Source organism: Typopeltis vanoorti, chromosome 19 (assembly GCF_054136105.1).
Source record: "Typopeltis vanoorti isolate ZY-2024b chromosome 19, IOZ_Tvanoo_1.0, whole genome shotgun sequence".
In the NCBI taxonomy this organism is placed as follows: Eukaryota; Metazoa; Arthropoda; class Arachnida; order Uropygi; family Thelyphonidae; genus Typopeltis; species Typopeltis vanoorti.
The window spans coordinates 64,376,265-64,389,579 of NC_143567.1; the positions used below are offsets into that span (position 1 = coordinate 64,376,265).

The 13,315-nt window shown below is 33.7% G+C and overlaps 1 protein-coding gene and 1 long non-coding RNA gene across 5 annotated transcripts in view; one reads left to right on the forward strand and one right to left on the reverse strand.

The window, feature by feature from the left end:
• The window catches only part of LOC150096189 (uncharacterized), a 47,706-nt gene that overhangs the window by 18,734 nt on the left and 15,657 nt on the right, over positions 1-13,315 (reverse strand). For all 4 annotated transcript variants that reach the window (XM_090409287.1, XM_090409289.1, XM_090409286.1 and 1 more), the window contains exons 4-5: positions 8,709-8,832; positions 5,366-5,507 (exon numbers count right to left, since the gene is read on the reverse strand). In XM_090409287.1, the coding sequence (XP_090265413.1) occupies positions 5,366-5,507; positions 8,709-8,832 (266 nt within the window). The remainder of the gene's footprint in view (positions 1-5,365; positions 5,508-8,708; positions 8,833-13,315) is intronic.
• LOC150096190 (uncharacterized) overlaps positions 10,483-13,315 on the forward strand; it is a 57,947-nt gene continuing 55,114 nt past the window's right edge. Inside the window, exon 1 of the long non-coding RNA XR_016549942.1 lies at positions 10,483-10,535. This is a non-coding gene — a long non-coding RNA (uncharacterized LOC150096190). The remainder of the gene's footprint in view (positions 10,536-13,315) is intronic.

The following is a 13,315-nucleotide window of genomic DNA, read 5'->3' on the forward strand; positions in this document are numbered from 1 at the left end:
AGAATGAATCTTTGAACTCCTTCAAGAAGACACGTAATTTTTTTTCAGATATCAGATATTTATAATTTATTGATCTCTCAAATATTTACATATATACAATGATCACCTTGAGTAACATTCATTATATTATTTTACAAGATTCAGCACTAAGTGCTACATATAATGAAATTTCAATAATAATGATGATAACATCGTTTTTTTTTGCTATTTTTTTAAAATAACAATCCCAGTAATAATTTACAATTATATAGTTCAGAGTTACGCAAGTTACATAATATTACATGTTGTAGTTTACTATTTTTTTCCCCAAAAGTTTGAGAAAGTGTGATTATACAACAGTATTTACACATATGCAATTAAAATATTATATTTTCTAATTCTCATAAATATGCAATGTAAACTCATTATTTACATAATTTTTTAATAATGAGGATTACGTGTAGATGAGTGAGGCAAGTTAATCCCACCCACTTCGAAGCTTGGGTTAGCTTTTATGAAGAGAGTGGGATTTAGCCTTCACTATTTATGTTGTTGTATGGAATGTAGGCATTGGATGCTGGTGATTTGTGATGTGTATATTAGTGTTAATGGTTTCTTAACTTTGTTGGTATATTTTCCAGAGTTTGTTTTTTAATGTTCTGTAGTTATCTATATGTTTTAAATTTCTTGGTAGGTTGTTGAGGTGCGTTGGTATCTGGTGTGATCTCACAAAAGAACCGCATGAGTTGTTGAAGGGTGTAGGAATGTAGAGAGTTGTTGTAGGTCGTGTTATACGATATGTGTCTCTGTTGTTTCGATAGGTAATGTTGAAGTAATTCCTTGTTAATGTCATGTAGCGTTTCAGGTTTTTAATGCTCAGGATTCTGTGTGTCGCCATGTGCTGGTCGGATATTGGTTCTTGCGTTTGTGGTGTCCAAATCACTGTTGACACAATTTTACTGTGTAATGTTTCTAATTTTATTAGGGGACTGTTCGATGTGTTTGCATAGAAATGTTATACCTTATCTGAGTAAGAATTCGCAGATACCGTGATATAGGAGTTGTTTTATGTTAGTTGAAATAATGTCTTTTACTTTGAAGAGTTTTGCTGCAATGATCCGGAGTTTGGTATGTAGGTATTCTATATGTTTTGTCCATTTAAGGTGGCAATCTATATAGAGACGAAGGTATTTTGCATGTGTTACAGGTTAGATTTCGGGACATTCGCAGGTAATTTTGTAGTTGATGCAGCGGTATGTGTGACAGTGTATAGATAGCGGTGTCTATAGATAGAATTGCGTTTTGGCAGAAGTATGTTGTGATTCCATTTAAGTCTTGTTGTGCTTTGGAGAGAGACGTGTGGATGTCTGTGTGGATTGCTAGTAGTGCGGTGTCATCTGCGTACTGAAACATTTGACTTATTATGGATATGTTATAAACATCGTTAATATATATGTTGAATAGAGTGGGTGATAATATGGCACCGTGAGGAACACTGGGTTTTATTTGTATATTTACTTGTGACATTTACCTATTTTTGTTACTTGTGTTCTGTTTGAGAAGTACTTCCTGAACCAGGTATGCAGTGTTCCTCTTATACCTATTGAGTATAGTTTGGTGAGTAGTATGTCATGTTCAAGTGTGTCAAATGCTTTGGTTAAGTCAAACAGTATAAGGATGGCGTACTTGTTTTTGTCGAGAGCTTTGTTTATTGCGTCAACGATATCTTCTAACAAAGTGATGGTGCTTTTTGTTTTCTGAAAGCCGTATTGGTTTTGTGAGATGATGTTGTACGTCTGTCAATAGTTCTGTAGTCTGGTGTGTGTTATTTTTTCTAGAAGTTTTGAGATGACTGGTATTGTAGCTATTGGTCTGTAGTTTCTTTTACCGTGTTTGTATATTGGCGTAATTATTGCAGTTTTTAGTTGTTGTGGAATAATTCCTGTGTCGAATATTCTGTTCACGAGTTTCAAAAGTGTTGGATTTATTTATTTATTAAGTGTGTTATAACGTCTGTGAGACTTATTTTGTCTATTCTTGGAGTGGTCTTTGGTTTTAGTTGTAAGAGTGCTTCTTTCAGTTCCTGTTTTGCTATGGGTGGAAAATACATCGATTGTTGTTGATTTTGTGTCGGTAGATTTTTGGTGGTCGTTGGTAGTTCGTCTTTTTTGAGTTGTGTGATATGGTTTGTGAAGGCATGGTTGAATGAGTTTGCTAGATCCTCTTGGTTTGTGTCCTGACCGAAGCTTTTTGAAATAAAATCTTGTGCTGAAGTTTACTTCTTTCGAGTTACTATTTCGTTGAGTGTAGCCCATGTCGTTATATTTCATTAATTTTTGCAAGTAGTAGGGTCTTTCTGCCCTACGAATTTTTGATGTCAGTTGATTTCTTGTGTTTTGGTATAAAGTTTGAAAATATGTGTTACTGGGTGACTTTTTGAGTTTTTTCCATAGATTTTCTTTTATAGTAATACTATTTAGTATGTCGTCATTTATCCATGGATTGCTGTCTGTGTAGGCTTTGTTGCTTTTTTGTAATATTTGTGAACTTTAGTTGAAAATTCCAGTATAGTGTTACCGGATCATTTATTTTAAGTAGGCAATTCCAGTCTGTATTTTTTACATGGTTATCGACAATGTTCTTTAGTATGATCACGTTTCGTCGACTATTGTGGTGGTGGGATGGAGGGGGGGGGTAACGTAATAAAATGAAGTTGAGATAAAGTAGTGATCGGCAATTTTGATGTTAATTACTGATGATGCATATGTATGGATGAGAGCCCGTATGTTGATATGATCAATGCACAATTTTATTGTCAATTCATCATATCAACATACGGTTAGTGAGTTATTGAATATTTCTTCTCTTGTTGGGAAGTTGATGGTAGGTTCATGTTGTACTGACTTAGTATATCAAGATATGTGTTAGTGGTTGAAGAAGCGTGGTCAAGAGTATTTATGTTAATGTCTCCTATTAGGATGAGCCTGTGTGTTGTACGGGGTTCGATGCCGCTTAGCCATGTTTCTAACTCGTGAAGAAAACTGAGTGGATTATTATCTGGGGGTCTGTATATTGTGTTTATTGTGTATTTGATGCTATTGTGGCTATTTGTCATTTCCAAAATTAGTGTTTCCGTATGCTCGAAATGAGTTTGTTTTTCAGTCACATTGTATTTTTCTTTAAAAAATACTACGATACCACCTTCTCTTTTGTTTTTTGTTTGGTCGACATAAGTTGTAGGTTTGGTAATTATTTATGTTGTATGGGTAAATTTCTGTGTCGTTTATTGCAACTTCGGTCAGTATTAGCGCATGTATGTTTATCATGGTATAGTTGAGCTCTATTATTTATTTATTTATTTATTCATATGGAGTTTCCTCCCTTTTCTCCCCGTCGCTATTGGGGGGAGATGAGCCCCTCATGGGTGGTTAAGTATTTATGGCTGTAGATCCGTGTGTTCAGGGGGCCGGTTTGCCTGCTTGCGGGATGAAAAAATCCCAGATAAACTGAAAAAAAAAACCTGCTGTCTACCCCCAAGACCGGATAACTTGGCTATGGCAGATTCTTAAGCTCCTCACGTCGGCGACGGGAATCCAACCCAGGACACTCCATCCCCAAGCATATGGTTACAAAGCGCAAAGCCACTAGGCTAACCGTGCGGACAGCTGTGTTATTAATGCAAGCCAGTTTTTTTTTATACTTCTTATGTTTGTGTGTACGATAGTGAAGTTGGTATTGGTGGAAGTGTTGTCTGACCATTTCTTCAAAGAGTCAAAGACTTGAAGTTTATATTGTCTGACTGGATATGTTCGCTTGTGTTTGAGATCTCGATTATTTAGTTTTTAAGTGATTTCTAATCTTGTTCTTAAGGATGTGAAGGGTTGGTGTTTTATATTGGTAGGTGTGTAAGTCGGACTCACTTGTAATTATATAAACACCAGTGTTTTCATTCTTTCTCATAAATATCTGTGAATCCTTAGTCCACAGGAACTTGTAGGTTTTCTCTGTTCTTGTCTTCCTTGCTTGTTATAAAAGATTTTTGAAGTATGGAATCCAGTGTTCCCTTATATAGACTGGTGTTGGGAGTTTCTTGTCAGTTAGGATCGTTGTTGTCGGCCTTGTTTTCTTTCTTGCTGCAAGAATGGAATCTCTCTCAGACTTCTGTTGGTAAAATGAGCGATGATTAGTGGCGGTCTCTCTTTGTTTCTTTGTGGACCTCGGTTAATAGACGTGATGTCTGTGGTTGCGATTTGAATTCCAATTTTGCTGCCGATCAGTTGCATTATGCTGCTTAAGTCTTCTGAATTTTCTTTTGTTATTCCCTCAATTTGAAGTGCCTTTTTTTTCTTTCTTTTTGTAGCATGTGCTCCATTTGACACTTGAGTGTGTTTACCTCTTTCAACAGTTCTTCATTTTTGCGCTTGAGTGTTTCTTGTGTTTCAATCGCTACCGTTAATTTTGTCTTTATTTCTCGAACGGTTCCTAACATTTCTTCAGAGGTCTCGTTATTGAACTGTATGTAATGTCCATACTCCTCAAAATTTTTGTTGATTTGTTCCATATGTATATTTAACAAGTCTTTCACAATGAGTTTGAATGAATCAATGTTATCTGTAATTTTAGGATCAGGATGCGCCTTACCTTGATGTGCGTCGTTACTTTGGTGTCTGTTCTTTGTTGTTCGTTTTCTCACGGCATTGTAGACATCGCCATTTGGTCCGTTTTGTGGCTCCTTTTGCTTTCTGCGATCCCTGAATTAGTGGCTTATTGCACTTTTTACAGGTCATTGTGCTTGACCTTCTCGGTGACCTTTACACTTTCTTCCCGTTACTATCGTGAGATTTTTAAAATGGCGACATCCTTTGTTCTTCGTTGGTTGGTGACTGCAGTTCGCTATATGACATTCAACTCTGAGAATTTGAATATTACTTATCCGATTTTGGTAATTTAAAAGTCCTTGTCTTTAGCTTGACTAGTAGAATTAAATAGCAGCACTTTCAAATTAAGAACGTGAGTTAAAAATCACTTTAAACCTATAAAACCAGGAGAGGCGATACAGCGCACGTAAATCCGTCTGCCTACACAGCGATCTCTGTGAGCACTGACATTTCTGACATAGCGATTGGCATTTCTTATGAGTTTCTGAATTTAGGATCGGAGTTAGACATTTTAGGTCCAGTCAGAGGATGACGTAAAGCCCTCAAGAATAACGAAATAATAGATAACTTTCTATTCTGAAATATTTAAATACTTGGATTGCATAATTCTAATTATTAAATTTTGTCAATATTTAAAGAATATTAGTTATTTTTAAATATAAATAATTTCAATTATTTATAAGGAATGAGGAATCCCAATTGATTCAGCCCTTATTAATATTTCTTACTTTCTATTAGCTTATTCTTTAGAGTCGTGCTGACCGAACCTATCATCACACTTATTTTTCCTACTGTTGCGTTACCCATTTGGACAAACTGTTTAGCTATACTTGATGGAAGGATCATGGCGGTCTTGAAACTTTGAACCATCTGTTAAAATAAAATAAAATAAAATATCAATGTATTTAGATAAATGACTTTTAGCAATACAAGTAACTGTATATGCTAGAAGACAAGAATTGTAATCAACTGAAATAATACTCAAATCCGAGAAATACATTACAATTGTGGGATGCAGCGATACACATTGTACTAACCGCAGTGAATAGATAAATGTACACGTTTAGTGCTAAATTCGTAATTGTAAACTTTGGATAAACCATTTCTATTTTCTTGAACGAGAGAATGATAGAAAGGTAAACTGATTAATTAACTACTGAAGTGTAAAGGAGTTGAGACGAAATTTGCATACGAGCATTTTTAACATTTTTAAATAATTTTCTAGCTGATTCAATGGGATTTTTAAAAACACTGTCTCAACAAACCCGCACGCAAGATCTCCGATAGTTTATTTATTCCAATCCAATTTCAGACGTTATATCCAATAACGTCTTCAAGTACTTGGTTTACTAGGTGTGCTTTATCAATTTGAATGTAAGACTTTAATTAATATACTTGACCATTTTTTTATCAAAAACTTGAAAAAAAAATTTCCTACCATATGGAAAGCTTCTTCCCTAATGTTAACATTGGCATGATATTTCATGCATTAATGGTAACCACTTAAGTGATTCTATTGGCTTCTCATTGATAGTTAAGATATCTCAAATTAGCCGACGTTACATTCATCATGGTTGCATTTCATTCATCAGGTGTTTGCAATTTTTCTGACTTTTAAATTCGCTGCTTTTTTAAATAATTTTCTTAAATAAATTAAATAAACAAACACTCTGCAATAAATAATTTTTCGATATGTAATTAAATCTGTTTCATTTAACCTACTGCTGCGCACAGCAGTTGGAAAAAGAATGAAACAAGAGAAAACATTAACTGATACTATTAAAAATTATGCATTCGGACACCAGAATTATGAAGGAAAAAACTCATATGTATCAAATTAAATATTTAACTAAGTGAATAAAGGGTAACTTTTATAATCTGTTTTGAAATATCTGGTTACGAGACTAAAGAAGATAATAGAAGTTCGGTCAATCTCATTAACACAGTAGAGGGATATCACTATGAAAAATCTATTCCTGAATGATCTCAGAATGCTCGTCTATCTCTGATAAGTTTTGAAATTTATATATGACCTGCAATAGACTAATGTAATCTTTTAACCTGGATATGGCACTGAAGGTTTTACCTGCACAATCGTTAACTTAATTTATTTCTATGAATTACAGTTTGTGTTGTTCGTGGAGTAGTTCCCTCCTATCAGCGTCTAAGCATCCCCATGCTGTTCTACAAGCAAAGCTAATATGAAAACAGAGGAGTAAAGTTCTAGGAGGAGGAGAATTCTATTCATTTTGCTTCACGCTGTGGTTTAATACGGTATTCTAGACCGATCAACTCGTAAACGAAAGAAAAGCAAGTCATACGTCAGTCAATATCAGCTGGTCAGTTATTTGGGTATATTTCATTTCCGTTTATGCAGCTTCCACACGCGAGGTTTCTTTAAGCCTCTTAATACATTCGTACTCTGGTCGGGCTAAGGATTATATTATCTGTTTTTAATGATTTTATATATGCATATATATATTTTTGTAATTTTTGATGATTTATTCCTTAGTCCAGAAACCGTTCTCTAGAGATCAAACATGAAGATTTAAACCACTTCAGGCCTCCAGTTATTGGGAGGATGGTCTAACACCCGGGGGATGAAATTGATCTTCCACTAATGACAACCACAAACACGCAAGCCTTATTTGGGAGACCGTAACCAACATCCGGTTGGTCGAAGATTCGATTCACTAATCATTCGGCCAATCAGGTCGAATTTTTAGATTTTCATTCACACACCATCACTGTTATAAAATACAATGGACACACACACACACACGCGCACACACACACACACACACACACACACACACACACACACACACACACACACACACACACACACACACACACACACACACACACACACAATCTCTTTTACGCAATCAAGGAGTCCATTTCTTTCTTACTCCCAAGGTAACATCTAATATATTTACTGCGTACACACGAACAAACGTTCATGAAAGAAAATGAAAAATGTACGAGTTTATTAGCTAATTGATAATTAAGTAGTTGACTCATAACGTCTTCACTCCTTAAGAGTGAAGAAGGAATCTAGATCATTTAAGATTTTCTGATGTTGTGGGGAAAGGCCGCAGACAACAATAGAAAAAAGAATAAAAGCACATAATATAATATATTTCTAATAAGGAATGAAATGATTTACTGAAAGAGAGAGAGAGAGAGAGAGAGAGAGAGAGAGAGAGGGAGAGAGATAATAGTATTACATAGAAAATAATTGTTCATAACAGAAGTTATCTTCTAGATGAGAATCTTATCATATCCTTCATTTGTATATGATACGATTCGCAATGTCCTAATCCTTCTGACAAAATGGGGCATTACCTAAATGCTTTAAATATACTTAATGACAGAAAGTTTGATTTCCTCAAACCAAATTTCAGCATGAACTGAAATTCAATCTTGATTCATGGAAAGAAATCCCATTTTTATCTTTTCCTTGCCTCCGATAAAATCCAGAACAACAAACAAGAAGAGATGCCTCGTTGGAGATATCAAGCACTTTCAACCTTACTTGTTTCAAAATATCACATTACATTTGGTTTTCTTGGAAAAACGTTTCCTCTTCCACTCCGTAATTTAAATAAATAAATTAATCAGTTATCAGGCATTCTCCAACCGTTGATTCTGATAAATAGGAATGAGAAGAGAAAGTTATTCACATACGATTGTAAAAGATAGTGCAATCATGGTACCTGGAAATCCGTTTAGGAAACTTTGAAGACAATGGGGGGTTGGAAAAACGTAATCGATGTGCGTAAATGTATATTTTCGTCATGCAATACGACATCTGTGTATTAATATTTCATTACCACTTTTTGAATTTACTCCATAGAATTCGAATCGATCTTTGCTTAAGGTTTAAAAAGCCTTCACCGGGGGGTAAGCAAACACACTGTTAATGACAATCAAAATAATATTTTTATTTAAATTAGCATTTATGTATAAACCTTTATTTTACTTAAAGCGAGATAATAAAGTTTTAATTTTGATATTTCAGAATGTTACCATTACGGTTTCTCATAGAATTTCTCAAATGAAACCTACCATATCCACTACTCCTGATAACGCATTCACGTTATGTTCACTGGGTTCTCTGCTATGGGATGCAACTCTACCCGTCACATATTCCAGCGTGTCCCTTAGCTTCATCTCAATGAACGATGTAATGCTGCCAGGTTCAAACACATTGCCAGTAAGACAGGGTTTAGTTACGATGACAATGAAAATATTATGAAAAATATTTTAGATATATAAAATACATTAAATAAAAGCAACTTCACAGGAATATATAACAATATTAGATTAAAAGAATCAGTTCAGTAGACTAGATCAATGTTTTCTAAAAAAAATCACTGTTCTCCTTCAGCACCAAATGTACGCTTTAAAAGTATACAAGATATGGTAGGAGTTCTTAAAGAATAAAGTGAGGGTTATAAAAGGGAAGTGTTCTTCCTATAGTGATCACAAAAGAGTCAGAGAATTTTGTTTCCTGAGGATATTTCCATATCTAGGATTCAGGTATATATCTTTGTTGGTTGGCGACGTATATTTCTAAAGGTACGTTTTGTATAGTTCCTAGATAAGAGCAGTTACATTTTCTTATAACTATACTACATACTATACTTATACACATACTATTTTTTTCTTCCACCTTTCTAAGAAAGAAATGAGAAAGTGACAGTTTGTTCTCCTTTTGGAGTACTCCAAAAGGAGAATAGTCTTTTTGTGAACAATAAACGTTTTAAGTAAATATAAATATAGTACATCCTCAGAATAACTAGATAAATCTATTTAATATTCATGATTTTCTGAGTTTTAAAAAATTTTAACTGTTTTCATCATGCATCAAATCATAATTAACTTAATATTTAAAAAAAATAAATAAAATAATTAAAAATAAAAATAAATCAATCAAAAAATAAAAATAAAATCATTAAAAATATATAACAGAATGCGAACGTGAATTATAAATGTTTTTGCTTCACATCCCAATGTAAAAATCATTAAAAGAATCGTAGAAAATCTACTTGTTATGTAAGTAACAAAGGATGAGTTTTGTCAACGTATTGCCAATATAATTACTGATTAACAAAATTGCTGATTGTTAATCAGCTGATTAACAAAATTAACAAAACAGCAGATTGTTATTTTGAGAGTATTTATATATTTATTTATTATAATTCATAAAAAAATCAATCACAAGTAAGTAATTAATATTACTTCCTTGTGAATTATTATCATTATTATTATTATTATTATTATTATTATTTAACAATTGTTATTAATACATAGATTAGATTAATATTTATTAATAATTTAAGAAATTATTATTAAATTATTAATATCTATTGTAAAACCGTAATTATTAAAAAAAATATTAACAGTGATATTTTTCAATAGAAGGTGAATTTGAAGATCTCATACGGCATTTACATGTTTTTTTAACTCTCAGGACATAGACAAATCAGCATTGGTACACGATCGGTTTAGAGACAAAAAAAAATGCTGTTAGTGACGATGGATAACGCTGCGTTTAGTTAATCGATTGCTGCGTTGACGGTGTTACGTATCAAAAATTAAATAACTGCAATCAAAAACACCATAAAATATTGTTTACACCACGTTGTTGAGGGCTTTCCATACTGATAAGAAGTAAAAAAAAATATGCTCAAAGGAGTGCCCAATGACGGAGAGAGTACGTCATGAAAAGCAATATAAATAGTTACTCTATAGACATTATTAATACATGTTTGAAAACATTTGGTTCACTCAAAGAAGGAAGCGATTACGGTATCAAGACAGTCATCCAAGATGCTCATGCTGAAAATATGCTCTTTCTGAAGTGGGAAGTTCTTGCCGAATTAATTGCAGGTAAGAAAATTCACGCGATGTTCATCAGATTCAGAAAACATGTTAGAACTTGATATTAAGGAAAGGGAGAGAATAAGAAACGATTTCGTTTGTTCTAGGTATTTCCGCTATTTCTTGGGGGAGTCCGTATCCTGTTTCCCATGGAAGTTGTTGTGTTTGTTGGTGGGAGAGATTGCTTATTTTAAAAGATGTATTTTTGGATGGAGGTAGAAAAGTTGTTTTGGCAGTCCCTGTGTGAAGGATGTGTCGAAAATGTCTCTAATGTGTGCGTGCTTGTTTCAGTGTACATTTATGGGTATTTTGGTTTCTTTTTGTGTACGAGTTTTTGAGAAATCAACTTTCTTTTGAAGTTGATTTTGTAAATTATTTATATATATATATATATATATATATATATATATATATATATATATATATATATATATATATATATATATATATATATATATATATATATATATATATATTATATATATATTATATATAAATATATAGGACGTGCCATGTATACTTTCATAAGACTGAGCATTCCATGTTGAAAATAGCAAGCCTAGAATTTCTTAGATTTGATGTCACTAGTTAGAAATCTCTTAGACTTGTTTCGTTTGCCTTCATTTTTTCTATCCAATCAGGCATTTGCAATCTTATCCATTGATACTACAGTATAATGGTATCAAACTCGGATTAGCTCTGTGATTTCCAGTCCTCGTTCTCATAATTTCATTATTGGTCAACTCTCCAAATCCAAACATCTGCTACGAATGAATAATTGGAATACTTCTTGTTGAAGTACTTAACTGTTATTTCCCACTTGGTCCAAAATAAGATATCCGTGTGTTTGCTTTATTTCTAGTATTGGTATCCCAAAGCAATTCCGTATAAAATTCGGTATATCACAAATAGTTAAGCTAAAAATCTCGGCCTATACTACATCCTTTATCATTGGACTTTATCCAATGGTAAAGGATGTACAATGATAAAAGATAAAGTCTAAATCCAACTTTGAAGATACACCACCAAAACGTTCTGGCCTTTCACCGAGGCCTCTAGGGGCAACACTTCTGCCGTTCAACGTTTCTCTCTCTCTCTCTCTCTCTTTCTAGGGGATATTATAATGAGTAATATATTTTTAAATACGAATAAGAATGGCTTCGACAGCCTACTCGGCGGAAGCAAACGTGTTGTCACAAATATCTGACGACTGAAAGCAACAATCCAACCAAAGAAATGATCTTCCCACTTGATATTCTTAATACGCGAGTGAGAGTAACTCTACTAGATTTGCTTCTTGGCAGAAAACATCGATAACACTTTGTAGGCTTAAATGTCTGCATGATAACAACACGCTATACAAGTAGCGACACCACTGAGGAAGATATGTATAGTTTTTAGCGATTGGTTAGGTATAGGTTATCTGATATTCTAATAAGCAATGAATAATGTGTGGACGAGTATTGCTGATATAAAAGGCCTCAGCATCTCTGCGTGTTTGATCTGTGCAGCTGGAAAAGAAAAGTTAAAAAAAAAAAAAACAGAAAACAGACGACAATTTGAACATACATATAAAAGTTACTTCTGTAAGACAAAAACTAACATGATAGTAAAATGAACAAATACGACTCCTAGTTGCATTATCCATGATATATCATAGTATTTGAACGAACGTTATCTTTTAGACAAAGACAAACATTAATAATAGTATAACGAACGACTAGAATACTGTTGTATTATAGGTCCCTTGATATATCGTGCGTGAAGTCAATATGTAAAAAAAACGGGAAAATGAAGGTTAGTAGTGTTTTTCTACTAAACAGATGTCATTTAGCAATGCTGAGGTCTTAAATAAGACTCTATATTTGGGAAATGAATCTGAAATTATTTGGGCCGGTTGCATCGATCCGCATACGTAAGCTGTCGATTTGTCCCTGTCTTACTTTTCACCTTTGTTATTTAAGTGCAGTTGAAATAAGAGGAGTCAGAATTTACAGTAATTGGATATTTACTACATTAAATATTTACTACATTAAAGAGGAATAATTTCGATCAACTACTCTGAAAATCGTGACCTAGACATTTCCTCCCACATACTTGGTTTCTCACTTTACAAGCAAACCTGATATAATACTGGCAACAAGATAATTTTCTAGCTGACTTGAAATCCATTTAAGTTGTTGTCATTATGATCAGTCCAATATAATATCAAACTGTCTGTCTGTGGTAAAACTTCCTTAAAGCTGTATTTTCAAAACAAGGTTATTCTAGATATTCCATGATGCCTGCACTAATTTGGAAAATTAGATACAGCATTCTGGAAGGACTGATGGAATTTATATATGAGTCTTTCCAGATCAAAGAGGTCAAAGACTGTAATATGGATTCCAATAAGGAAACTGGGAGTAATACACCGGAGACACAAATTTTGTACCATCTAATGGTGCAATGCATAGATACATACATACAGGTTTGTCATAATATCGAAAGACATTTCACTGTTCTGTCGTATTTTGATCAGTGAGAGTCATCTTTGTTGAAAATAAAGATGACTCTCACCGATCCAACTAGCAACTAGCAAAATGTAGAAATAAAGCAGCAAGCGACATGTTACATGTGAAGCAGATCAAAGACGCTGAAGGAAGAGTATTATGGAGGGTGTGGACATAAGAAGCAGATGGATAATATACTTTGAGAGACTTTTGAATGAGGAAAATGATGGGCAGCCTTCTGAGGGGATGGTGCAGAACATCAGTAGAGTGGAAGTGACGGAGGCCATGAAGAGGATG